We start from the raw sequence: 27715 nt of genomic DNA, 5'->3' as shown, positions 1-27715 counted from the left end.
CCGAACTCCCTTTCTAGCTCTGCTGAACAGCTGCCCAGCAGTTACACCAAGCCCTGTGGTCAGGACCTAGGGGCAGATGGCCAGCAGAAACCTCAGGGAGATGGTGTGGAAAGATGGCCCAGACAGCTCCACTGACTACCAGGCCCAGCCACAAGCTTCATCCATGATCAGCGTACTAAGGCGCTGCCAAAGCCACCAGAAAGTTCTGAGGAACAGAGGCAAGCCAGGACTGTGGGAGAGGGAGGACAGGGGTTTTTGGGTCTGAGAGCCAGAAAGGGGGCAGTATCTCCTCAAGCTAAGCCCCTCTGCACCGTCACAACTAGGATCTGCTAGCACCTAGACCATCAGAGTGGATGTGGACTAGACATCCGCTCTTGCCCCTCAACAAGACCCGGCCACATGCTCTGAGCCCGGTGCCCTCAGTCAGGGTGGAAGCTGCTCTCCATAGGGACACAAAGAGCCACAGGAGACTAGAGTGACAGGGTAAGAACTCAAGCAGGCAAAGGCAGGGTAGGGGCCAGACCTGTCAGGGGAGGCCAGCAGAGACACAGGAAGAGCTACTCTCCTTGGGCCAGAGCAGGGGTTCCCCCAGGAGGAACCAGGATGTCCGGGCCTGCTTCCCCAGACACACGTGGGAAAGCGTGCCCCACGCCGCAGGACACTGGCTCTTACCCGCAGCCCCCAGCTGGCCATGCAGGTCTGGCCCTTCAAGGGCAGCCTTGTCCTCCTCAGCCAGAAAACCATCATCGGGCATGTTTCACAGTCCATCTTACCAAGGACAGACCTGGCACACTGCCATCATTTTATCTGTCATTTCTCAAAGCAACACCCAGGCTGGCCAGCACTGACCATCGGTTTCACGAGGCTGGGTATGGCCGGTCTCCTGACTCTCAGGACGCTGGCCAATTCAAAGAGTCTTGCCCACCTCCTGGGGACACTGAGAGCCCTATGGCAAGCCACATGCTATGTTCAACATGGTCTACCAGTGTGGAGAGGGAGGGAATGTTTGTGATCATGCTCCACACCGGGCCGGAGCTGGGGAAGGCTGGCCGGCTGCCAAGCATCCCCTAGCAGAAATGTCCCCTTTTCTTTTCCACTCTCCCCCCCCCTCCACCCTAGACCCCTCACCAGAGATGCCCTTATGCCACCAGCTCCAGAAACCTCCAGTACTTTGTGGCTAAGGCTCCTTGGAGAGGCTGTGCAAAGGCAGGTTCTGCTGAGCAAACTTCCCAAGGACTGAACAATCCAACTCAGGAAGAAAGCACAGTGTAAGCAGAGACTTCCTCTGGGGCGGGGCCAGCCCTCTTCCTCCGCCACACCACCACTATGGCCAGGAGCTCGGGGATGCTCACCTAATGGTCTGCATCCCCGGGAGCCCCTGAGTGAGCGGGTGTGTGGAGGCTGCTTGTCTCGGCAGACAGGGCTCCTGGGCAGAGATGGGACAGGGCATCAGGGGCTTCTCCAGAACCTCCCATCGCAGCATCTCAGGCGAGTGCGGGTGGGGAGTGAGCCCACCTGCGCAGATAGCATCACCCAAAAGCCTGGCGTTGGCTGCACAGCCACGCAGCACGCTGCACCCGGACAGGACATCTTCGTCATTGCTGCGACAGCCCTGAGCACAGCTTGTCTCCCCCACAGACTAGCAATGGCAGCTCTGGGGCCCTGGCACTTCAGGAGAAGGGACTGGAATTGGGTGGCCTTAAGACCATGTCAATCATGTTTTGGGGGACAGGTTTCTCTAAGGACTTGACCCAGCTACCACAGAAGGCCCTGCCTCCTGCAAAGAGAGCATCACCAGCACTTACCTTCCTAAACCCGGCTCATGCTGGGTCCCTGGAGGGCCAGGGCACAACTACCAATGGGAGTAAACAGGTCCCTGGGCAGTCCCCCATCACACCTAGTCCAGGTGGTACGTCAAGCACTCCACCAGTGGGAAGCCATGAGAGGCCACCCCATACAGAAAGCCTCAAAACACTCACACAGGGGCGACCTAGCAGAATCCTGAAGTAAAGGCTGGCAGGACACCAAGCAGCCAAGTAGCCAGGAAGTGGCGCCCTGAAGTGGCTGGGGGAAAGGCAGCAAGGAGCGCAGCCTGGCCCTTCTCAGAGGTGACTTCCTGTGACCCTGCCCTTGAGAGATGGAGGACCTAGCCGGCTGAGGCACAGCTGCCGCAACGAGAGCCACCTGCAGCCTGCAAGGCCAGGTGCAGCTCCGGCCTGCCCCACCCCCTCCTGGCTCTGTCCAGGAGCCCTGTTCCTTTTCACAGATGCCTGGAAACTGAGCCCCCCGGTTCTCTGCACCCATTCCCCAAGCCCTGAGGACCCTTTGGGGCACACCGGCGTACCTGTCACCCCGCCCTGGATATGGGCCTGCTCGTCTGAGACTCCAAGACAAGATAACTGCCCAGGGCCTGAGAGGAGCTGAACGCAGGGACCTGTCACCTGGAGTCTTCCTTCAATCCCATCTGACCCCGGGGGAATTCTCTCTACTGCACACCCAAGGCCCAACTCCTCAGCTTGCTTTCCCATAAGGATTAACACCAAGGTGGCTCTCCATGGAGGCAAGAGCCAGCTCCTGGGCTGGGGTACCCAGTCCCCAAGTCTGCCACATGCCCGAATCACCCTCAGAGTGTGTGCCACAAAGGTCCCTGAACTTTCAAGGGATCCAGCGCCCAGTATGGTTTCTGTTTTCTCCTGACCAACCTCTTCTTCACCTCCCAGCTGGGCCCCCTCCCCCTCCCCGGGGTGGCAGCTGGGTCCCAGTCAGGGCAGCAGCAGGTGGCAGCAGGCAGGAGGTACTCACACGGCAAAGTGGTAGACGAAGCACTTCCAGCCAGTGGGTCGCTCAAGGAAGTTGTAGACGCGACCCTGGATGTGGGTGCGCGCCAGCAGCGGGCGGCGTGCGCTATAGATGGAGACGCGCGGGTCGAGGCTCACGGGGGGCCGTGGGCCGAGGTCAGCGGCGGGGACTGCGGTGGGGGACGAAGGGGACGCGGGCCCCAGGGCGCCGGGCGGCGCGATGGGCGCGTAAAAGGTGCCACCCGCCGGGCCGTCCTCGGCCAGCTCCAGCGAGAAGGGGCACTTCTTGGCCAGGCCGGCGCTGCCCCGCCGGGCGCCCAGCAGGCGGCCCCAGCCCCCACGCTTCCTCTCGGCCATGGGCGGGGAAGAGGTCGCGGCCATGGCCCAGGAGGCGGCGAGAGAAGCCGCGGACAAGGAGGGCGCCGGGCACACTGCGGGTCGCTGCCAGCCCCGCCGCGGGGGGCCACTGTCCGTGCGCTCCGCCCGGGGCAGAGGCGGGGCCTGGAGGGGCGGGGCGGGCGCAGGTCCCCCGGGGAAGGCAGACCCCGCCCCGGCTGGACGCCCCGCCCCCCACGCCCGGGCGCCGCGCGCCCACCTGCAGGTCGGGCTGGGAGCCGCTTCACCTGCGCGGTTCAGGGGTACCCGCCCTGCGCCGGGCCACTCGCCCCGCTTGCTCCTGCGCGCACCTGCTCCGCGCACGTGCTTCCCTGTACCCCGAAGCCTGTCCGCCCTGCTAGGCTTTAGGGATCCTTTTGCACTGACGTTCTGCCCTCTGAGTCTCTCGGGGAAGGAGCTGGGAGACCAGCGGCAGAGAGGGCCCCTGGGACGCTGGTAAGGAGGTGTTGCCCAGTCACCACGCTGAGCGCCCCTGGCTGAGCAGATGCGCTGGCAGGTAGAGAAGGCGAAGATGCATTGAGTCGCTGCCCACCGGGGACTGGGGAGACTGACAATGGACCCCGAGGGGAGGCAGCTGAGGATGGCCTGGGCGGTGTGTTGGGGGGGGGGGGTTGGATCACAGGTTTGACTGACAGACGCGGCCAGCCTGGCTGCCTGGGCAGGTCAAGGGAGAAAAGTGTGCATCACCCCAGGTTCTTGAGAATGAGCGCCTTGTCCTCCCTTGTCCTTGGGCTTGGGCTGGCTGGTCCCTCGTGGGTGGAGGTGGGTATAAGGATGAGGATGGCGTCAGAAGGTTTGAGCCTGCCGCCGCCCAAACTGTACTAGCCTGTGGGTTGAATGCGAGAGAACGACAGAAAAGTCCTGCCTTCCGGGGCACTCCTCACTCATATGTGACCAGCACCTGCGCCAAGTCCCCGGTCCAGCAGGAGAGTGACCTTTTAACAAGCAGTGTTGGAAACCAGGCAGTGTTGCCCACATGTCATTCCCCTTTCCCCACCCCTCCCTTTCCCTTCCCTGGGAGGTGTAGGCAGGTGGATCAGAAGTTCAAGATCTTCTTTGCTACATACCAAATTTGTGATCAGCCTGGTCTACATGAGATCCTGGGAGATATATATATATATATATATATATATATATATATATATATATATATGTATATATATATATATATATGTATATATATATATATGTATGTATATGTATAGCATATATAAATATATATCTAAATAAATAAGATATATAAATATGTGTGTGCATGTGTGTGTTTGAGAGAAAGGCAAAGAGAGACAGAGAGAGAGAATATGTGTGGATAGGTGTGGAGTGCAAGGAGAGAGAGAGACAGAAACAGAAAGAATGGGCATGCCAGGGCTTCTAGCTGCTGCAAAGGAACTCCAGACACACGTGCCACCTTGTGCATCTGGCTTACGTGGGTACTGGGGAATTGAACCTGGGTCCTTTAGGCTTTGCAGGCAAGTACCTTAACTGCTAAGCCATCTCTCCAACCTGAGATCTTGACTTAAATAAAAAAAGATAGCCACATAGAATGTAGACGATAAAACACAAAACAGGCCCAACTCTCACAAGGTGCACAAAATAATTTTCAAATGGCTTAGAGACTTTGGCATAAAGTTAAAGCCATTCAGATTATGCAAACATTTCCAACTGTGCCTTGAAATCCAGAAGCAAAAGATGAACGGAAAGGTACGGCTGGGGAAGTCAAGGAGATAGGATTTACAACTCCCACCGCAGGCAGAGGACTGGCATCAATGATACATAGTGAAACATCACACTGCATTGAAAAGGTGCATGAAAGGCTCAGTGCATGGGAAAAGAGGCCCATGGCCTTGGCAAAAAACACACGCAGCCTTACTCACAACAAGAAAAATGCAAATTAAAAGTACACTCTGATACCACTGCCGGACTATCTGATTGGCAAAAATCCAGGCGTTTGACGGCACAATCTGTGGGAGAGGCCAGGGTAGCAGGTGCTTTCCTCGTCACCCATGGGAAGGGAATTTTGGCAATATTTGCAAAAGTGTATGTACCCTTTGACCCAGGAACCCCACTGCTAAGAGCACAAAGATAGAAAAAAAGAAAAAGTTAGAAAACAAAATGAGGCCTGGTGGTACATGCAGGTGATCCCAGAACTTGAGAGGTGGAGGCAGGAAGATCGAGAGTTCAAAGTCATACTCAGCTACATGTCAAGTTCAAGAACCACATGATCCCCTGACTCAAAAGAAAGAAAGAAGAACATGACAAACAAGTGCACCCCAACATGACTTGTGTTAGCAAAAGGTAAAAAACAAACAGAAGGTCTTTCGGTTAGCTAGATTTTGCTTCCACAAGAGACTCGTGGCTGATATGATCACTGATATTCGAAGAACAAAAGAAACCCACAGAATGGAACCATCAGTAATAATGTTGACAGGGACTAACACCAAGATGCATTAAAGTCCCCACCTAGGCTAGAATCTTCAGATGCTCAAGATACTCATATAAAGTGGCACAGTCTCTACAGAGCCTCCACACATCTTCCTGGATGGTTGGAGGCCTCTCTAGATCCCTTACGGCACCTGTAACAATGCGAATGCCATGTAAGTTATTGCTATATTGCATTGTCTGTGGAGTAGTGGCAAGGAAAGAGTCTGTACAAGTTCATTACAAAGATGCAATTTGTTTCTCAAATATTTTCCATCTGGGCTTAGTTGTAGATCCTACAGATATGGAGTCCTGACAACCTGCATAGTGGTTTGAGTGTAAAATTTCCCCCATAGGCTCGCATGTTGGAATACTTGATTCCTAGTTGGTGGTGCCGTTGGGGAAGGTTGTGGAACCTTTAGGAGATGGAATCTTGCTGGAGGAAGTGTGTCACTTGGGCGTTATAGTCCAGCCCTGATTGATGCTATTTGGCTCTTCTACTTCCTCTCCATCAGCAAAATTTTTGCATTTGCTGATGTGACAACTGTGACACACCAGCCGTCTCTTCCTATCATGCCTTCCCTGCTGTGACAGAAACTGCCCCTTGAAGCTGCCACAGTAAACCCTTTCCTTCCATAGGCTGGTTCTGGCCAGGTGTTTTGACCCAGCAACAACAAAGTCACTGCTGCCGTCTGTTATTTTGAAACCAAACATACGTATTTACATATTAAATAAGTAATCATACTAAGTTCCTTAGGACCCAAGAGATAAAAGATACAAATACGAAATCAAAGAAGCACAAACCAACCTTTCAATGTGAACTGAAGATATTCTCTCGAACCTCTCTGTTGTTTTATTTTAAAGTGACTTGGTGGCTCTGTCCACTGAGCATTTGGAAACTTGCCACAGCAGGACAAGTTAAACATCTCAAAGAATTATGGATTCTGGGTAAGGTGGCTCAGGCCTGTGATCCTAGCACATGTGAGGTTGAGGCAGAAGGCTTATAATGAGCTCCAGGCATCCAAGACTATGGACTGACACTGCCTCAAAAAATATATTATGTATTAAAACGTGCTAAATATTTTATAATGAAAAGTCCTCATCGTCCTTGATCAGTTGCTTTGGCTCACTGTATTGAACATTAGAGGAGGGAGCAGGCTCAAGTATGACAACCCTTCCCTGGACCATCTCCAGGGTGCAAAGAGACCATGCCTGCCCCAGGTGCACAGGGTGTGGGTAGAGTCCCGTGATGCAGAGGAATTGCTCCGAAATGGTGGGCAGGAAGAGTGCCGGGTGTCGGGTGGAGGTTAAAGCAAGCCGCCTATGAATTGAGGATTGTTGGAGCAGTGATGAATACACACATTATACTGTTATTTACTTTTGTGTGGGTTTCCGTATTTAAAAAGTTATCCTCATAGCCACCTGAGAACTGAGAGGCTCCTTGAGGCCCCAGGACTGTCCCAGGCAGGTAGAAGTTGTAGGGAAGGTTCCTGGGGATACCTGCCCTGAGCCACGAGGGGCATAGAAAATGGAGGTGAGCTGGGCAAGGAGGCTGCTGTGGGTGCCTTGCCCTCTCCAGAGATCTGTGTGGGGCGTGGAGGGATGGGGGAAGGGTGGGCTGAGAGATGGGAGTGGAGAAGGGAAAGACCGAAGTCAGGCGCACAGGTGACCACAGGGTTGGGCTGGGCTGGGCTCGGGTGAGGCCAAGGCTAAAGTTGGGGGAGCGAGAGCCTATGGCCAGGAGAGCAGGAAATGTATGCAAACCCTGACTGTGTGTGGGGAGAGGGGGGCGGCAGGATGGAACCCAGCCCACTCTGGAAAGGGGTAAGGAGCCCATCAGCCAAGAAGAGAAAGCCCTCTGATGGTGGCAAGTGTGCAGCTGGTCTGAGAGTGTGGGGTCTAGGCATAAGGATGGGAACCTGGGGTTCAACCTGCCTGCTGCTATCTCTCCCTAAGTGCTCCCCTCCCCACCCCATGCCCCCACCCATGGTCTCACACAGTCGTTCTGGATGCACACATCCAGCAGATCACCTTCTCGCTGTCTCTCAGGCCTTTAGGCTGTCTCCCAAGCCTACACTGTGGTCAGAGTCTGGATGGCCAACCTAAATACACCGTCCCAGAGAAAGGTGCCCAGGAGCAGGTCCTCACGTGATGGGCAAAGCTCCAGGACAGATTCTCCCCTGTGAAATCTAGGCGTTCCTCTCTGTCATGGGGCCTAAAGAGGAGTCCAGGCCTTGGGCTTCGTGCAAGGGCTTGAGGGGAAGGTGGGAGAAAGTGGACATGCTACATCCCAACTAGCTGGGCTTTCCCAGCCTAGGATCCAACCAGCCAGCGCTCGGATGGTGAGTCCGGGACTCCTGGTGTGCTTACTTTGGACTGAGACTAAGCTCTCTAGCACTGGAGCCTCCTGAGCTACCTCAGATTTCCCCAAAAGCTCACAAGCACCTCTGGGGGGGCCAGCCTTGCCCATGGAAAGCCTTTCCAGACATTGCTTTGGGGTCAGCCTTGATCCTTCAAGTCCAAGGAATGAATTACAAAAACTAGGCTATCTCCCAGGCCTTAGAATGTTCTTGAAACTCGGTACCCATATGCTGACTTCCCAGGAATTCTTTGCCTCCACGCACTCTATGCTGGGATGGTAAGGCAGGGGCTTCTGGGCGATGGAGCATGCCTTTAATCCCAGCACTTGGAAAGCAGAGGTAGGAGAGTTGCTGACTTTGAGGCTAGCCTGGGACTACAGAGTGGGTTCCACGGCAGCCTGGGCTGGAGTGAGATCGTACCTCAAAACAAAGAAAGAAACAAACAAACAAAAACCTAGGGGCTGTTGGCACTTGGTTTGTGCCTGGGGTTGACTCTAGCACCCAAGGGTCCTTCCTCCAAGGACCTCCCACCATTAGCCACAGAACCTGCCTTTGCTCTTCCAAGTGGGTGTGCTGGAGGGAGCAGTCCCAGGAATCCAAAGGTATACCTTCCCTGTCACTCAGCAGGGACAGCTTGCTCAATAGCCCAGCCCACCACTCTCAGTAGCCTCCAGGCAGTGGCCTCTCATACACTCCTCCAGCCCAGAAAAGTTTTGTCCTGAGCATCTGCTGAGCCACTGAGCCTTTCATTGCTGGAGAAGTATAGGTATTCCTGGACAGACAGAGGGCAAGAAACCTGCAATGGGCAGCTTGCCTTTTCAATGCCATGGTGAGCAGTTCTTATTCAGGGTCCTTGGACTCCTCATTGTTGGTACCAGCTGGGCACCATGGCTAGAGAGACTCACCCTGGGAAAGCTACCATGGTCCCACACAGGACTGAGTTCAGAGCCAAAGTGAACTTCATGTGAGCAAGTCAGGCCAACATCTGACAACAGAGGCAAAGGAGGAGGAGAAGGGGATGACTCAATTGCCTATTGAATAGGTATTCAATAGCCAGACCTGGTTCTAGTGTGGGGCAGGCCAGAGCAGCAAAATGGCAAGGCCCTGGTCCCAGGAGGCACAGGACACAGGGAGAAAGCACATGGGGACCTCATGTGCCACATGAATGTCCTGACTCGCCTGACCCCTATTCTACCCAGAGCCTGTGAACCAACCGCTTCCTCTTCCATGTGTGGGCATCATGAGACCAGGAGCTGACTCACCCCAGTGAGTCGGGGCAGAGAGGAGAACCTGCTAAAGATGAGCGGGTGACTGACTGGAGAGAAATGAGTGGATAGCTAAATAGATGGCTGTGTGGTGATGGGGAGGAAGATAGTATATGGAATTCATATAGGTCAAAGAGTGGGTAGGTGGATAGCTGGATGGATGAGTGATGGTACCTGGATAGAGGCATGGGTGGGTAGATGTACGGACGGATGGTTAATGAATGGACAAGTTGATGGGTGTATGGGAGGTTGGAGTGATGGAGAATAGGTGAATGGGTGGGTGGAGGGGCAGCACCAAGACACAGGAAGGACTAGGGAAGCACCCCTCACTCTCCGTCTACCCAAGATATGGCAGAAGCCATCGTGTATCAATGCATGGATGGTATGATGGTTGGTCTAGATTATGAACTTAACTGGACTTAGAATCACCTAGAAGACATGTCACTAAGCATGTCTATAAGGTGTTTCCAGAGAGGATTAACAGGGGAGGGAAAACCCACTCTCAAAGTGGGTGACCCTTTTCAACTGGAGGCCCAGATACAAGACAGCGTCACCTCCTGCCTTCCCTTCTTCCTGCCTGAGAGAGGCAGTTATCACTGCTGCTGGGACCATCCTCCACTGACATCAGACTCTGGCTTCTGTGGCCTTCCAGGATGTGGACTGAAGACTAGCTGTTCTCCAGCAGACCATCCATTATTGGGACTGCTGAGGTATCCAGCCTTGTGGACTGAGCAGCTACTGGCTTCTCAGACTCTCCAGTGTGCAGACAGCCATTGTTGGATGGCTCAGCCCCATTAAAGAAGCCAATCTAATAACCCCTCTGCAGTAATTTGAATGGATGTCCCCCAAATAAATTCAGAAGCTTTATTAAAGCTTATAAGTTAGTGTCACTGTGGGTGGATCCTAGGGTCCACCCCTGAAGGTGTGGGGGCACACCTGGAGAGCCAGTCTAAATGTATATTAAAATGCCTGAGTTCTGCCTGGAGTTCCTGAACTGTGCTTCCTTATGGTGTGGTGGTGGTATCTCTCTGCATAGACCTGTGAAAGGGGGCCAGGTTCTTCTGCCATTATGGAACTTCTAGATCTGTAAGTTTCAATTAAATCCCAGGGGACCTGCAGGTAAGATGACTGCATAGGAGTCACACCAATCCAGCCTATGGAGGGATTAAGCAAAACCACAGCAAAATACACTCTTGGTCTGAAAAGGGAAGATGTATAGGTTTTTATCGGTCACAGCAGAGGAGCAGGAGAGATTAAGATCTATCAGAAAGGGAGAAACTGGCCAGAATCCCACCAAGGTACTTATGGACCCAGAACCAGCGCCCAGCTGCAGAAGCAGAGATCAAATAAAGGGATTTTCCAATCTTGTTAGCCTCTTTATAAAGAACAGAAACCTGAAGGGGAGGCAGCAGAGATTAGCTGAGGAGTTGCTGAATGGGACACAGGCGGGAATAGCTGAGCAATTCCAGTACAACTCCAGGCTTCCTGCACTCTCCCATCCCCCAACTGACAGCACCAAGACCCTCTGGAGAACACATTCAGTTCCCATCAGCAGTGCATTCCATACCGCTGATCAGAACCCCAGGTCCACAGCGCAATACGGAGGGATCAAGGTGGGCACTCAGCATTGGTGAGACTGGAAGCCACCCCAAAAGCTACCAAGGCCGACTGACAAAAAAGCAGGTACATAGGCCTGCACTGGAAGTGCTAATCTCTCCTTCCATGTCAGGGCAGGTTATGGGTTACATATTCTTAGTTGGCTTTACCATCGTCAAGTAAGCTGTACTTGGGGGTTGACTATTGTTGCCTTTGAAGCCTTCAGATTCATAGGGCCTTTGTCTTTTTCTTTTGTCATTATTGGGGGCAGGGTCTGATTTAGACCCAGGCTGACCTGGAACCCATTTCAGAGCAGAAATCTCAACCTCCCAGCTGACAGGATTAAGGGTGTAGAGTAACACACACATTTAGGGATTTGGGCTTTATAAGGTTATCTCTTTGTTTCAATCCCCACACTTGCATACTCTGGGCTGGGTATTTTCAATGTGTACATTGCTCAGTTGAATTTTAGAATTTGCCAGTAGATTGCTCAACCCAGACCACTAGAATACTTGAACAGCAGATAAGCTCAACACCTAGGATTACATATGCGCTTGGATTGGAGTACCAGAGCTACACTTAGCACCTTAAACTCCTACTCTGAAGGTACATAAAGTTGAATTTCCAAAACTAAAAGCACTGTAGAAAATTAGAAAACCCAAGCATCAAAGTGACAAGTGTGCAAATTTCACTACATTATAATGCAAGAAACACAGTAAATCAAGACAATACAGTCCCACCAAAAATTACAAATTCAAGCCGGGCAAGTGGTGGCCCACACCTTTAATTCCAGCACTCGGGAGGCAGAGAGGTAGGAGGATCACTGTGAGTTTGAGGCCACCCTGAGACTACACAGTGAATTCCAGGACAGCCTGGGCTAGAGTGAGACCCTATCTCGAAAAACAAAACAAAACAAAAATTACGAATTCATCAGGAATGGCCCCCAATGAGACTGTTTTATATGAAATGCCTGACAAAGATTTTTTTTAAATGATTTTATCTATACTCAGAGAAATCAAAGAAGAATCAAAGGAATTAAAGGAATCAAAGGAATTAAAGAAGAAAACAAATTCCTGAGGGAATTTCAAGAGAACACAGGAAATCAGCTTAATGAAATAAGAAGGTCATTACAAGAGATGAGTAAGGAAATGCAAATACTGAAGCAAAATCATGTAGAAATTCTAGCACTGAAAAACCAAATCAGTCAAACAAAAAACTCGTGTAAAGTCTCACCAGTAGAATGGATGAAGGAGAGAACAGAATATCTAAACTAGAAGACCAAGTGGCATATCTAATACAGTCCAGCAAAGAGAAAAACAAGCTAATAGGAAGGTATGAATGGGAATTTCAATACATCCAAGACACTATGAAAAGATCAAACATAAGAATTCAAAGTATGGCAGAAGGAGGATTTCAATCCAGAAGCTTAGTGGGTGTTTTCAACCAACTTATAGAAGAAAAATGTCCCCAAATTGGGAAAAAAATGCCAATGCAGATACAGAAGCTTTTAGAATATTAAGCAGACAACATCTGGAAAGAACCTCTCCTTGCCATATTAAAATTAAACTACTAAGCATGCAAACCAAAGAAAATATGTTGAAAACAGTTAGAGGGAAAAAACATATCACCTATAAAGGCAAGCTCATCAGAATAACAGCAGATTACTCAGCACAAACTTTAAAAGCCAGCAGAGCTTGGCATGATATATTCCAAGTTCTGAAAGATAACAACTGTTAAACAAGAATACTTTATCCTGCAAAGCTATCTATCTAAATTGAAGGAGAAAAATAGTCTAAAGGAATTTATGACAATTAGGCTAGCTCTACAGAAAATACTTGAAGGAATCCTTCATGTTGAAGAGAAAGCAAAGCATACACATGAGGAAACAGGAAAAATAAACCACACTCAAATAATAATTAAAACAAGAGAGTAAAGGGAAACAGGAAGCTCTACAAAACAAGAATGGTGAGAATATATACATACCTTTCAATAATAACTCTTAGTATCAATGGCCTCAATGCCCCAACCAAAAGACACAGGCTTGCAGACTACATTAAAAGGCAAGATCATACTGTTTATTGCCTCCAGGAAACTCATCTCTTAAAAGATAGATGCTATCTTAGGGTAAAAGGATGGAAAATGTTATTCAAGCAAATGGGCCTAGGGAACAAGCAGAGGTTGCTATCTTAATATCTGACAGGAATGATTTCAAACCAACATTAGTGCGGAAATATAAAGAAGGTCACTTTATACTGATTAAAGGAACACTCCAACAGGAGGACATTACAATCCTGAACATATATGCACCTAACATGGGGGCTCCCAATTCCATCAAACAAACACTGTTAGACTTAAGGTCACATATAACCCCAAACACAATTGTAGTGGGAGACTTCAATATTCCACTCTCATCAATGGACAGGTCATTCTGGCAAATAAATAAGTAAGTAAATAAATAAATAAATAAAGAGAATATGATGGAGAATGAAATTTCAAAGGGGAAAGTGGGGGGGGCGGAGGGAATTACCATGGGATTTTTTTTTATAATCATGGAAAATGCTAATAAAAATTTAAAATAAAATAAAATAATTGAAGCTAAAAAAATAAATAAAATAAATAAATAAAGAGAGACATATGGATTAAATGATGTCATGGAACAAATGGACCTAACATATCTACAGAGAATTCTATCCAAACACTGCAGAATATACATTTTTCTCAGCAGCACACAGAACATTCTCCAAAATAGACCATATATTAGGACACAATGCAAATCTTAATAAATCTAGGAAAATTGAAATAATCTCTTGTACTTTATCTGACCACAATGTGATCGAACTACAAATCAGCAACAAGAAAAACTACAAAGCATACAGAAATTCACGGAGACTAAAGAGTACAGTATTGAGTGATGAATGGGTCTTTGAAGAAATCAAAAGGGAACAACAAATTTATAGAATCAAATGATAGTGAGAACACAACATACCAAAACCTTTGGGACACAATGAAGGCAGTCCTAAGAGGGAAATTTATACCTCTAAGTGCCCATATTAAGAAATTAGATAGCTCACAAGTAAATAATTTAATTCTTTACTTTAAGGCCTTGGAAAAAGAAGAACAAGGCAAACCAAAAATCAGTATATGGGAAGAAATAATAAAGATTAAGGCAGAGCTGGAGAGATGGCTTAGCGGTTAAGCGCTTGCCTGTGAAGCCTAAGAACCCTGGTTCGAGGCTCAGTTCCCCAGGTCCCACGTTAGCCAGATGCACAAGGGGGCGCACGCATCTGGAGTTTGTTTGCAGTGGCTGGAAGCCTTGGCGTGCCCATTCTCTCTCTCTGCCTCTATCTGTCTTTCTCTCTGTGTCTGTCCCTCTCAAATAAATAAATAAAAAATTTTAAAAAAAAGATTAATGCAGAAATTAATGAATTAGAAACAACAACAAAAAATAAACCAATCCAAAGAATCAATGAAACAAAGAGTTGCTTCTTTGAAATGATAAACAAGATTGATAAACCCTTAGCAAATCTGACCAGAAGAAAGAGAGAAGAGACAAAAATTAATAAAATTAGAGATGAAAAAGTCACCATTACAACAGATACCAAAGAAATTCAGAAAAGCTTAAGGACATACTTAAGAATATATATACCTTTAAGCTTGAAAATCTGAAAGAAATGGATAATTTCCTTGATTCATATAACCTACCAAAATCAAATCAAGACAAACCATTTAAATAAACCTATAACAAGCACAGAGATCCAAGAAGTTATTAATATTCTCCAAACTAGCCAGGCATAGTGGTGCACACCTTTAATCCCAGTACTTGGGAGGCAGACGTAAGAGGATCTCTGTGAGTTCAAGTCCACCCTAAGACTACATAGTGAATTCCACATCAGCCTGAGCTAGAGTGAGACCCTATTTCAAAAACAAACAAACAAACAAACAAACAGTCTCCCAACTAAAAAAAAGAAAAAGTTCAGGCCCAGATGGACTCACAGGTGAATTTTACCAGACCTTCATGGAAGAACTAAGACCACTGCTTCTCAAACTTTTGCATAAAATAGAAAAGGAAGGAATTCTACCAAATTCATTCTATGAAGGCAGCATCAACCTGATACAAAAACCAGACAAATACAGAACAACAACAACAACAAAAAAGAAAACTACAGACAAATCTCCCTCATGAACATAGATGCAAAAATTCTCAACAGAATATTGGGAAAAATAATTCAAGAATATATCAGAAAGATTATTCACCATGACCAAGTAGGCTTTATCCCAGGGAAGGTTCAACATACACAAATCAATAAATGTAATACACTATAGAAATGGACTGAAGGACAAAAATCACACGATAATCTGAATAGATGCAGAAAAGGCATTCAACAAAATCCAACATTCCTTCATAGTAAAAGTCCCACATAAATTGGGAATAGAAGGAACATATCTCAACATAATAAAAGCTATTTATGACAAACCTACAGCCAACATAATATAAATGTGGAAAAACTTGAAGCTTTTCTACTAAATTTGGGAACAAGACAAAGGTGTCCACTGTCCCCACTTTTATTTAATATAGTACTGGAAGTCTTAGCTATAGCAATACGGCAAGAGACACTCATAAAAGGGATACAATTTGGAAAGGAAAAGATCAAATTTTCATTATTTGCAGATGATATGATTCTATACATAAAGGACCCTAAAGACTCTACCAGCAAGCTGTTAGAGCTGATAAACACTTTTAACAACATAGCAGGATATAAAATAAAACACATAGAGCCGGGCATGGTGGCACACGCCTTTAATCCCAGCACTCGGGAGGCAGAGGTAGGAGGATTGTCGTGAGTTCAAGGCCACCCTGAGAATACAGAGTGAATTCTAGGTCAGCCTGGGCTAGAGTGAGACCCTACCTTGAAAAATCAAAATAATAATAACAATAATCACAGAAATCAGTAGCTTTCCTATATACTAACAACAAAAATGCAGAGAATGAAATCAGGGAATCTCTCCCATTCACAATTGCCTCAAAAATAAAATAAAATAAAATAAAATAAAATAAAATAAAATAAAATAAAATAAAATAAAATAAAATAAAGTACCTTGAAATAAACCTAACCAAGGAAGTGAAGGATCTGTACAATGAGAACTTTAAAACACTTAAGTGAGAAATTGCAGAAGACACTAGGAAATGGAAAGGCATCCCATGTTTTTGGATTGGAAGAATCAATATTGTGAAAATGTCAATCTTACCAAAAGCAGTCTACACATTTAATGCAATTCCTATTAAAATTCCAATGGAATTCTTCACAGAAATAGAAAAAAAAAAACAATTCCAAAATTCATTTGGAAGCACAAAGTACTTCAAATAGCCAAAACAATTTTGAGCAACAAAAATAAGGCTGGTAGTATCACCATACCCAATTTTAAGCTATAGTACAAAGCCATCATAACAAAAACAGCATGGTACTGGAACAAAGACAGACACATAGATCAATGGAACAGAATAGAGGACTCAGATGTTAATGCAGGCAGCTATAGCCATTTGATTTTTGACAAAAATATTCATTGGAGAAAAGACATCCTCTTCAGCAAGTGGTGCTGGGAAAACTGGATATGTATATGTAGATGGATGAAAATAGATCCTTGTCTTTTTTCATGCACAAGAATCAAGTCCAGATGGATCAGGGACCTTAATATCAGACCTGAAACTCTGAAACTGCTAGAGGAAAAGGTAGGGGAAACCCTTAAACATATTGACATAAGCAATGACTTTCTGAACACAACCCCAGTTGCTCAGGAAATAAAACCACAGATCAACCACTGGGATCTCATGAAATTGCAAAGCCTTTGTACAGCAAAGGACACTGTGAATAGAGCAAAGAGACAACCTAAGGAATGGGAGAAAATATCTGCCAGCTACACATCTACACAGAGGATTAATATCCAGAATATACAAATAACTCAAAAAAAAAAAAAACAGAACAATAAGAAATCAAACAACCCAATTAAAAATGAGCTATGGAACTAAATAGAGTTCTCACTGGAAGAAATACAGATGGCATATAAACATCTAAAAATGTTTTCTACATCCTTAGCCATCAGGGAAATGCAAATTAAAACTACTTCGAGATTCCATCTCACTCCTGTCAGAATGGCTATCATCAAGGAAACAAATGACAATAAATGTTGGCAAGGATGAAGAAAAAGAGGATCCCTTCTGCACTGTTGATTGGAATGTAGTCTGGTATAGCCATTGTGGAAATCAGTGTGGAGGTTCCTGAGACAACTAAAAAAAAAGATCCACCATATGAACCAGCTATAGCACTCCTAGGGATATATCCTAATGACTCATCTCACTCCCTTAGAGATACTTGCACAACCATGTTTATTGCTGCTCTATTCACAATAGCTAGAAAATGGAACCAGCCTAGTGTCCCTCAATAGATGAACAGATAATAAAGATGTGGTACATTTACACAATGGAGTTCTATTCAGCAGTAAAGAAAAACAAAATTATGAAATTTGCAAGGAAATGGATGGATCTGGAAAGGATTATAGTAAGTGAGGTAACCCAGGCCCAGAAAGCCAAATGTCACATGTTTTCTCTTGTACATGGATCCTAGCTACAAATGTTTATACTTGAATATGAGTTGGAACCAAAAATTGGTAGCAGAGGCCAGTAAGCTAAAAATCGGCTATAAGGGAGGGAAGAGAGGGAAGGACTGTAGGGGATGGTATTGTATATATGTAAGTAGAAGAACAGATTACAGGGAGTGGAATGGCCTAAGTGAGGCCAGGGGAAGAGATTGAATAAGAGAAGGGTGGGGAAGGGCCAATCAAAATTGAAGGTATTCTGAATAAGGCATATGAAAGCCTACTTTTTGGATAATGGCACATCCAGAAGCCATAGATTGGTACTAGAAAATTTTCATTGCCAGGGATGGGATACCTTTCAGTGAGTTGGCCAGAGAGGTCTGTGTTGCCTCCAAAACATTACAGGCTATTTCCAAGGTCCTTGGTTTCCCACGAGTAACAGATGGTAAGACCCTATTGCTCAAGACTTCACATGCCTGGGGGGCAAGGTCACTGAGAAATCAAGCTGCTGCTGAGTTGAAAACCTTCTCCCTGTAGACCAGCCAACTGAAAGCTGGAAAAAGCTGCACTGCATGCAGCCCTATGGGAGACAGAAGTCATCAGCGGTAAAAACAGTGGACACTGGAAGCCTCAAGTTTGGCCAGACAGGTCAAATGACAGAACAAGTGTAATAGTGGTATGTCTGCTCTGGGGGAAACCAACAACTCTAATTGGACTGGAGGCCTGCTCTATGGGAGGAAATACATACCTGGCACTGAAAACCTAATCAAAAGCCTATTGCAGGGGAGGTCATGAGCCTTAGGCATATAAAGCCTGCTCTTGTCTGGCTAAATACATATATTATTCTTGCCAAACTATCCTAAAAGCACTACACTTACTTAATGTTCATATTCATATTCATATATCAATGCTACTCTCACTTTTGGATGAAGAAGCTTCTCTTTTCAGATGGCGATGACCACTGGGATGACCCAAAAGGCAACATAGTGCTGAGAAGAAGGGACAGAGGAGTGTCCAGCATTGAAACATCTCACACCCTCCAAGGCTCAGGGTCCATTGCAGAAGAGGTGGCAGAAAGAATATAAGAGCCAAAGGAAGGTCAGGACTCCTTACAATGCCACTGTCCAGCCAGAAATTGGCCTCAATACCCATGACCTCACAGTGCCTAGCAACACCTACATAAGACCCTCATAATAGGAGAAAAAGATGATGACATCAAAATAAAAGAGAGATCAATGGAGAGGGAGGGGATATGATGGACATCAGAGTTGTGAAGGGGAAAGTGGGGTATGGAAGGGAATTATCATGGTTTATTGTCTGTAAGTATAGAAGTTGTTAATTTTAAAAATATAAATAAATAAATAAATCCTATTCCTCCCATAACTGTGTCTGGTTTGGAAGTTCATCCTAGCAACCAAAAGCTGATTACAATACCCACTTAAAAAATAAATTATTGGGCTGGAGAGATGGCTTAGTGGTTAAGCGCTTGCCTGTGAAGCCTAAGGACCCCGGTTCGAGGCTCGGTTCCCCAGGTCCCATGTTAGCCAGATGCACAAGGGGGCGCACGCGTCTGGAGTTCATTTGCAGAGGCTGGAAGCCCTGGCGTGCCCATTCTCTCTCTCTCCCTCTATCTGTCTTTCTCTCTGTGTCTGTCGCTCTCAAATAAATAAAAAAATAAATAAATAAAAAATAAATTATTTTATTTGCCAGCAGACAGTAATAGAAGAGAGACAGAATGGGCATTTCAGGACCTCCAGCCACTGCAAATGACCAACCCAAGCATTAGGCTTTTCAGGCAAGTTTCTTAAGGGCTGAGCCAGCTCTCCAGCCCCAAACAAACCTTCTAAATGAACAATAAAATATGTCAGAATATACAACATTAACTTACAGGAGATAAAATCGCTATGTCACTTATGCAATGACAGAAGACCAAAGAGGGAATAAGGAGATGCCATCCCATTTCTCCAGAGAACCCTGATGGATCCAAAGAACTGTCAGAATGGTAATGGGTAGATAGATGAGGGGATGTCCTGCAGATTGGGGAGGGAGGCTGGCAGCCAGCCCTCAGACCCTTCCACTCATCCCTGGCCTAAGGGTCCCCATCAGAGATGGCTCGTGGCATGAGGGGCTGTGAAGTCAGTGTTGTGTTATAGTTAGTCTGAAAGGGAAGCTACAGGCCAGAGGCTAGCACCCTTGCCTTGTGGGGCACAGCCTCTCCTGAAGAAACTGCCCATGGCACCAGCTAGGGCAAAAGATCTTGAGCCAATTACAAGCCTGGCTACAGCAAGCAGCAGGAGCAGTGGCTGTGGAGTCCAGCTTAGACCTCTTCTCCGTGACACCTTGACACCATCATGCCCTTGTGGCAGGGCCCCCAGTCAGAGGACACGCAGGAAGCTGGTTCCTGCCCACTGTCCACCCTGTCCACCCAGAGTGCTGATGCTGAGCTGGCTAGGAAGCTGCTTCCCTCCGCACCACCACCTCCTAAGATCCCACCTGGTTCCCCCATGTGGCACACACATGGACGAGGGCCCAGACACTTCTGAGCATGGGCTTTGGGCCGGCGCACTGTGGGCCTGGGGTCGGCAGTGACTGCCCAGTGTCTGGCCGGCCTGCTGAGGAGGAGGCAGCTGCAGACGAGAAAAAAGAGGAAATGAAAGGTCATGTCAGATGACAACAATGAACAATGCCATCAAGGCGCCTTGGGAGGGGTGGGGTGGTCTCTGAAGGACATGAGAGCTGAGGCCACGGTGGTAAGGAGCCTGGGGGAGATGTACCCCATGGAAGGGGCAGTCGAAGCAAAGATGTGAAAGCTTCTTTTGGTGTTGGGATAAGAGGGAGCCATGGAGGCCTGGAAGAAGGGAGGGGAAACTGCACTGGGAGTGTCTGCTGCCATCCGTGAAGACAGAGGTAAATTTTCAGAGGTCGAGGAGCAGCTCCAGCACACAGGAAGGACTAGGGAAGGGCCTCCTCGCTCTCTGTCTGCCCCGCATGGCAAGAAGCCACAGGAAGGGCAGGCCCTGGGCTGATTGGTAGGCCTGCTCTCAGGCTGGGCATCCAGGGCCCAGGGCTCCCTAGCCTTGTCCAGGCCTTCAACATGGGACTCCTCTTCAGAACTGGACCCTCTGGGTCTCTGGCTAGGAGGCGTTGTGGTTCCTGCCCTGGACCCCGTATGTTTGGAGTTAGTTTTAGACCCTCTGACCCCAGCCCATGCTTTAGTTTTGCACGGACCTCAGACGGGCTTGTCTCTTGTTAAAGAAATGGCGCAGCTATGCTGGGGGAGGGGGCAGGCTATCCCAGACACAACGTGGCTCCTACGGGAGTGACCATGGCCCTCTTGCCCAGCCACCACCAGCTAATCCTGCTTCTGCCTGTGGTTCTGGCGCCCTCTGGTGGCAAGTGGGGGGTATTGTCTGCTGGGCCATCCCAGAGCTCAAGAAATAGAAGGGCCAGAGTTCTTGGTGTCTCTGGGCATTGGTGGCGGTGGGAGTGGGAGGGGTGGGGGGCACACAGAAGTACTGCCAAGTGTCTCTCCCCATTACCCACAACCTTCTAGAATCCAGACTTTGAGGACCTCCTTCTACAGACAGAGAAACTGAGGCCCAGAGTGGTGAAAGAACTTGAGGGACCGTCTTGAGGAACCCAGGGTTTCTGGCTGCAGAAGGTGCGGTTTACCCCAGGGATACCTGTCTTGTGCCCTGATTCAGGGACCGTCACTGCACAGCCCCCCGCGGTGCCGACCGCCTGGCCTGTGAGTGAATGTCACACTGGGCTCCCTCACAGGGTGACCTGCAGCAGGGTCACCACCTCCCTCAGTCTGCCTGACCTCCTTGGGACAGCTGGCTGGACACCCCAACATGGGTCACATAGTCTTTGGGCAGTCCCACTTGCAGGGGAAACCAAGGCTTGGTGGAAACTGAAGCTGAGCCCTATCTAACCTCCCATTAGGGTGCTACTGCCCAGCTCCGCCCTTCACCCCACGCCGAGCACACAGGAAGGATAGCTGTCCACTTAGCATTCCCTCTTAGCAGCGCACATATGCCCCTGGCCATCCAGGTGTGTCCTCTGACCACAGGGCCAAACTGACTCCCAGTGGCCAGGTGGCGCCTTTTACTCACTCACGCCCAGCTTCCTGGGGCGGTGTTGGCCGCCTGGATGCCAGGAGCGGTGCAGAGGGGTGGTTTGAGGAGGGCAGAGTCTGCAGTGAGCAGGTGACTCCACTTCTCCGTGCTCAGTGGCCTCACTGCCAGGGTCCCAGGAGAATCAGTCAGGTGGGTCCCCCAGTGGAGGAGCAGGATCCAGGAAGCACCCACCTCCTCCATGGAGTGTGTGGGACCAGCAAGCAGGATCTAGGCCCAGGACTCTATGTCTCTAGCCACACCCATGCCTCATGCCTCGGTTTTCTTTTTCTTTTTCTTTTTTTTTTTTTTTTACTTTTATTTATTTATTTGAGAGTGACAGAGAGAGAGAGAAAGAGGTAGATATTGAGAGAGAGAATGGGCACACCAGGGCCTCCAGCCACTGAAAACGAATTCCAGATGCGGGCGCCCCCTTATGCATCTGGCTAACGTGGGTCCTGGGGAATCGAGCCTTGAACTGGGGTCCTTAGGCTTCACAGGCAAGTGATAAAACCGCTAAGCCATCTCTCCAGCCCTTCCTTCCCCGGGGTTGCAAGGGGACAGGTCCACCATAGGCGAGAGGAAAGGCCATCCAGTGTTTGGAAGGGTCTGGGTGGGGAGTAACTCAAGCTGTGAGCTTCTGACTCAGAGATAGTGTCCTCAGTGGGGAGCCTGGCAAGGCAGTGGGGTTCAAAAGCTGGGCAAGAGGGCAGCAGGAAGAGGCTGGGGCCTGACCGTCATAGCTGTGCTCACATGCACACCCTCTCAGGGATGCTAAGTGTCCTTGCTTCCTGCCTGCTGCATGCGGGGGCCTTTCCACCCCTTCTTGTTAGTGTCCGTCTTCCCACATCTCACTGTGAGCTGGCCCAGGGATCAGGGCACAAACAGCCAGATGAGATCTTAGGGCCCAGCTATGAGGTTCTGCCCCACCCTGGACCCGTCCCGTGTTGCATTTGGCTCTGACGGTTTCTGTGGCCACCTTTAGCTGGCATCCTTACCACTCGAGACCTTGTCTATCTTGGTTTTGCCTCGGGAGTTCTAGAATAGGACAATGGCCAGGGACACAGAGGATCCCCCACCCCACCCCCGGGAACACGCACCGAGGGGCGTGTTAAAGCAGCAGACACCTGCTCATGCAAATCTTAGCCTGTTTGCATGCCCTTGCTCGTGGTGGCTGCATTTGCGTGGCACTTGGCATGTACCCAATGTCATCGGGGGCCCAGCCAGGTGGGGAAGGTGATGCCAGGCTACCCCGCCCATCCTGTAGCAAGGGAAGGTGTTCTGGGCTGCTTCGGGCTCATCCTTGCCACCCAAGAGAGGCAGTGGTGAGAGCACAGCCAGGCCCCCAGCTGGAAAGCACTCCCTAGGACCAGGCCTCGGGGGAAGAAGGTTTCCAGGGACCTGAAGAGCCCAGCGGAACTGTCGCCAGGCCAAGGTGAGGCTGCCCCACACCCTGGGTTGACGCACGCATCCTGCTCACACCCCTTGTACTGCAGAGAAAATATCCCAGTGCGACCAGGGTAACTGTCCCCAGTAGTGGGGACACTAAGAATGGTCCACAGCCTTTCTGGGTGGGGGAAGGGTCTTTGTAGATGTGATCAGGGTGTGGGGGGGTGTTCATGTCTCGGTGGTGGGGAAAAGACAGGATGCAGGCCTATGGACATGCACAGGGACAGTCGTGTGATCACAAGGAAGGGGCTGGGGTCATGGACCCTAAACCAAGGAATGTCCACAGGTCCAGAGGACCATCTCCGACCCTCCTGGAGTTGAGATTTCTGTCCCTGATACCAAGGGTCTCCATCGCTGCTGAGTGAGGCTTTCCAGTGTGTGATCCCAGCCAGCTTCGCAGAGGAAAACCATGAGACAGTTTATTTCCGTGTGGCTGGAGGGCTGTATTCAAATCCTGTGCTCTGTGGTCCCTGAGTGGGAGTGAGAAGGATTTGCATCTCATCCCCCACACCAGGGTGGGGTAGGCTTCAGAGCCCCCGGTGTTCCAGGGAGCTGGGCCTGGTCTTGGGAGAAGCCCGGCATGGGAGAGGGGTCCTGTTTGTGGCCATATAGCCAAGCATAGGCTGTGTTGTTCCTCTGAGCCAGGGACCATGTGGCAACCCATACATAGATGACTTATCGCAAGGGGACACGCCGGGAGCTCAGCCTAGGGGCTCAAGGGGAAGTCCTGGTGCCAGAATGCCACAGTTTCCCTACAGACAGTAGGTAGGCTCCTTCCGCCTCTTTCACCTCTGGGTCTTCCATGACCCTTGGCTGTGCCCCGTTACTGGCTGGCTACATCCCCCCACCCCATGCCCTGGGTGATGCTGTTCTTCCAACTCCCCCTCTCTGTCACATCAGCTCAGAGGCAAAGGGCCCCCCACTCCATGCACCATCTTCACTATCTTTATTATGTCTTTGTTGACCCCAAACAGTTCTCCCTCCAAAGCAAATAGGAGATAGCTTATTCTTGGCTGGAGAGGTGGCTTAGCAGTTAAGGTGCCTGCCTATAAAGCCAAAGGACCCAGGTTCGATTCTCCAGGACCCACGTAAGCCAGACGCACAAGGTGGCACACATGTCTGGAGTTTGTTTGCAGTGTGGTCCCCCCCACACCCCGCAGAGAACTTCAGTTCATAACTGCAGAGACCTCCATTTCAAAAAAAAAAAAAAAGCTCACCAGCACCATACCAGGGTGTAGAGCTCAAATGTATCTTTGGGGAAAATGTTATTTGGGGGAAACACAGCAACCATTCTGGCTCTGGAGACATGTGGAGATGACCCTAGCCAACCCTAAGAAGCAGGGTCCAAGGTTGTACCACGCCATACCCCCCCCCCGTCCCCTCCACCAGTCCCCTTTGTGTGCAGGTGGTCCACAGGTCTGTCATGGGGCCACTGTCTAGGGTGCCCGAGGCAGCCATGGGAGGACCAGGAACTAGAATGGAGAGAAGTGTGAAGCAGCAGGTTGGCCCAGGTCACACAGAAAGTCTGGGGGTTGCTCCTCGCCAAGAGTGCACCCCCAGTAGGCCTTTCTAGGGGTTTGTGTCCTGCCCCAGCCTCACACCTACTTCTAAGAGAGCAGGCTCATAGGCCAGAGTATGATAAAGGAGCATGCTTTGGAGGCTGGGAGAGGTGCCAGGGCATGACGGGGGTCAGAGGGGACCCACTCCTCATCACATGGGCCAATCTGCTCTGGTCCTTGAGGGCTGAGACCCTGGGCTCGGGGGATGGTGTGAGAGGGACTTGAACTCATTTAGGCTGAGAGACACTGCCTGGAGCCCTCTGCTCCCCAAGGTGGGAACCCGGGGGGGTGGAGGGGAAGAGCTGAGTAAAGTCCTGACTGCCCCTAAGGTCAGGTGAGCCTGGTGAAGGCTCTTTGCCCTGCCTTGCCGCCCTGGCCTCTCCTCCCGGCCTGCCTTTCCTAGCTTCCAGCAGCTCCCTCCCCTCCTCCCTTCCTTCCTCTTAACCTCCAACCCTGCGCTGAGTCTCTGCCTTCTCATTCGTCCACCAGCCTGAGGGCGCTGTCAGCCCTAGCTTGGGGCTGACCAGGGCATGGCCCCCATGGGCTATGTGGCTGGAACTCTGAGTCTCCCACTACTACTTTTGGGGTATCCAAAACATCCCTTGGAGAACTGTTGGCTAGTGCGGCAAGGCCCGGATGCCTGGGACTGGGGAAGTGTGAGGACCAGAGCCAGGTAGATGGACTGGATATGTCCCAGGAGTGATCCCCCAACCCAGCAACAGCCACTCTGATGAAGCAGGGGGAGCCATGATGGGGGTTTGTGGGACCAGCAGATAGGAAGCCATAGGACCATGGTCTCCAAGCCTCTGCTACATGTGTCTGGGACAGGGCTTCCTTGTGAGGGCAAGTGGGTGGCTGTCCCATTGTCAGGGATCCTGTGTCCCACAGAGAAACAGCCCTGCAGATGGCCCAGGGATCCTGTCCTGGCAGCCCCCCGGATGTGGGGGATGGGTGGGGGCCAGGCCTGTGTCGCTGTGAAGTCGACTTCGGAGGATCTGGGAAGAAGCGAGGCAAGGTAGGGGCAGTGTGTTCCCCCAGTTGACACCCACCATGCCCCGAACTCCTGAGTCCCGCTTCCTCCTCAAAGCTGATTCCCTGTAGGCTGGGTGTGTAGAGTCTCTGACCAGATAGGCAGAGTTTGTGAGGGGCTTCCACCCAGCAGTGCTTGGAACCCCGTGATCCACCTGAGAGGCCCGAGATCCGCGGGGCTCAGGTGTGTCGAGGACCCCTGCCCAACTTCCCACTCACATTGGAGGAAGCATCAAGATGGCGGGACCTCATATAGATTCAGGCAGGACACACCCTGACCCAAAAGGGATCTCAGGGGGCTCTTCCCTTGCAGCCCACCCCATTCCACAGCACCCAGCCTATACCCAGCATCCCAATTCTCCCTCCAGCCTAGCATCCACCTTGTGCCCAAATCCCCGTCCTCCTATGCCCACCCATGTCTCCACCCTGAACCCACTACCCCACCCCCACCCCACAGTTGGTGAAGGTGCCAAGCAACGTGGCTCCCTCGATGCTCTTTGATCTTCTGCTCACTGAATGGCACCTGCCAGCTCCCAACCTGGTGGTGTCCCTAGTGGGTGAGGAGCGGCCTTTTGCCATGAAGTCCTGGCTGAGGGATATCTTGCGTAAGGGGCTAGTAAAGGCAGCCCAGAGCACAGGTAAGGCTCTGCCTGAACTGGGACCCATTTGATTTCTCCTGCCCCCCATGGTGCCCTGGGAGCACCTTGTAGGGATGCCACGCAAACCGGGCTGAAGGTTGTCACCCAGGGCCCCAACTGGCCCATAGTAAGTTGAGGCTGAGCCTTCCTTCTTCAGAGCTTCCCACTCTTCTCATAGGGTCTGGGGTCTGCAAGAGAAGCCCTAGCTACTCCCCACTCAATGCACGCAGTCCCTATTGCATCCCCACTGCTTTTGTATAGCACTCTGGCCAGCTAGATCAAAATCAAATGCATGGGCTTTATGTTGAAAACTCAGTAGAAGGATTTGGAGTTCTGAGGCCCTGGAACCCTTACTACAGAAGTGACCAGCAAAGGAGAAAGGTTTGTCATGAGATGGGGGTGGAGAGTTTTATCACATGGATCCTGTCCGTCCAGCACAGTCCCTGGGCCTCACTGTCCCCACCAGGGCCTCAAAACATTCCCCATAGCCAGACATGTTGATGTATGCCTGTTCTCCGAGTACCTGGGAGGCTGAGGTAGGAGGATAGCTGTGAATTTAAAACCAGTCTGGGCTACAGAGTAAGATCCCAAGGAAAAAAGAAAAAGAGGGCTGGAGAGATGGCTTAGGGGTTAAGATGCTTGCCTGCAAAGCCTAAGGACCCATGTTTGACTCTCTAGATCCCATGTAAGCCAGATGCACAAAGGTGAGGAAAGTGCAAGGTTGCACATGCCCACGAGGTGGTGCAGACATCTGGAGTTTGATTTCAATGGCTGAGGTCCTGGCACACCAATTCTCTCAAAGAGAGAGAGAAGCCGGGCATGGTGGCGCACGGCTTTAATCCCAGCACTTGGGAGGCAGAGGTAGGAGGATCACCGTGAGTTCAAGGCCACCTTGAGACTACAGAGTTAATTCCAGGTCAGCCTGGACCAGAGTGAGACTCTACCTCAAAAAAACCAAAGAGAGAGAGAGAGAGAGAGAGAGAGAGAGAGAGGAGATAGGGGAGAATGGAAGAGAGAAAAGGACCCATCACCCAGTCTGATTCTCGCGTCACTAGCTGTGGGTGGAGCTGAGGACTGTACCTGGGAGGCCATAGACCGTGTCTCCCCAGTGAGCCCTGCCTACCCTCACCCCTGTAGGTGCCTGGATTCTGACCAGTGCCCTCCGCATGGGCTTGGCCCGGCACATAGGACAGGCTGTGCGTGACCACTCACTGGCCAGTACGTCTACCAAGGTCCGCATGGTGGCCATTGGCATGGCCTCACTGGGCCGTGTCCTTCACCGCCGGCTTTTGGATGATGTCAAGGTGAGCGACGGGCTCATGGTACCTCAGGTGCTGGAGCTTGGTGGGGCTGGGAAGGTGGAGGACAGAAGCCCTGAGGGATTAGGACCCCACCCCAGGAGGTGAAACTTGAAGAAGGCTCAGCAGCAGTGAGAGGGAAAGCATGGAGCTGCAGGGCGCAGCACACACCAGCAGGCGGCAGCACCACTTAGGAACAAGGG

General features: G+C 49.9%; 2 protein-coding genes across 2 annotated transcripts in view; one reads left to right on the top strand and one right to left on the bottom strand.

The window, feature by feature from the left end:
- Positions 1-3179, bottom strand: part of Kcnq1 (potassium voltage-gated channel subfamily Q member 1) — a 390510-nt gene extending 387331 nt beyond the window's left edge. The window contains exon 1 of the mRNA XM_004654224.2: positions 2803-3179. Coding sequence (XP_004654281.1) covers positions 2803-3179 — 377 coding nt within the window. The remainder of the gene's footprint in view (positions 1-2802) is intronic.
- Positions 3178-27715, top strand: part of Trpm5 (transient receptor potential cation channel subfamily M member 5) — a 42354-nt gene continuing 17816 nt past the window's right edge. The window contains exons 1-4 of the mRNA XM_004653912.2: positions 3178-3629; positions 25418-25562; positions 26034-26214; positions 27352-27518. Of these exons, the coding sequence (XP_004653969.2) occupies positions 3178-3629; positions 25418-25562; positions 26034-26214; positions 27352-27518 (945 nt within the window). The remainder of the gene's footprint in view (positions 3630-25417; positions 25563-26033; positions 26215-27351; positions 27519-27715) is intronic.

Source organism: Jaculus jaculus, chromosome 1 (assembly GCF_020740685.1).
Source record: "Jaculus jaculus isolate mJacJac1 chromosome 1, mJacJac1.mat.Y.cur, whole genome shotgun sequence".
Lineage (NCBI taxonomy): Eukaryota > Metazoa > Chordata > Mammalia > Rodentia > Dipodidae > Jaculus > Jaculus jaculus.
This window is presented reverse-complemented; position numbering and strand designations above follow the sequence as displayed.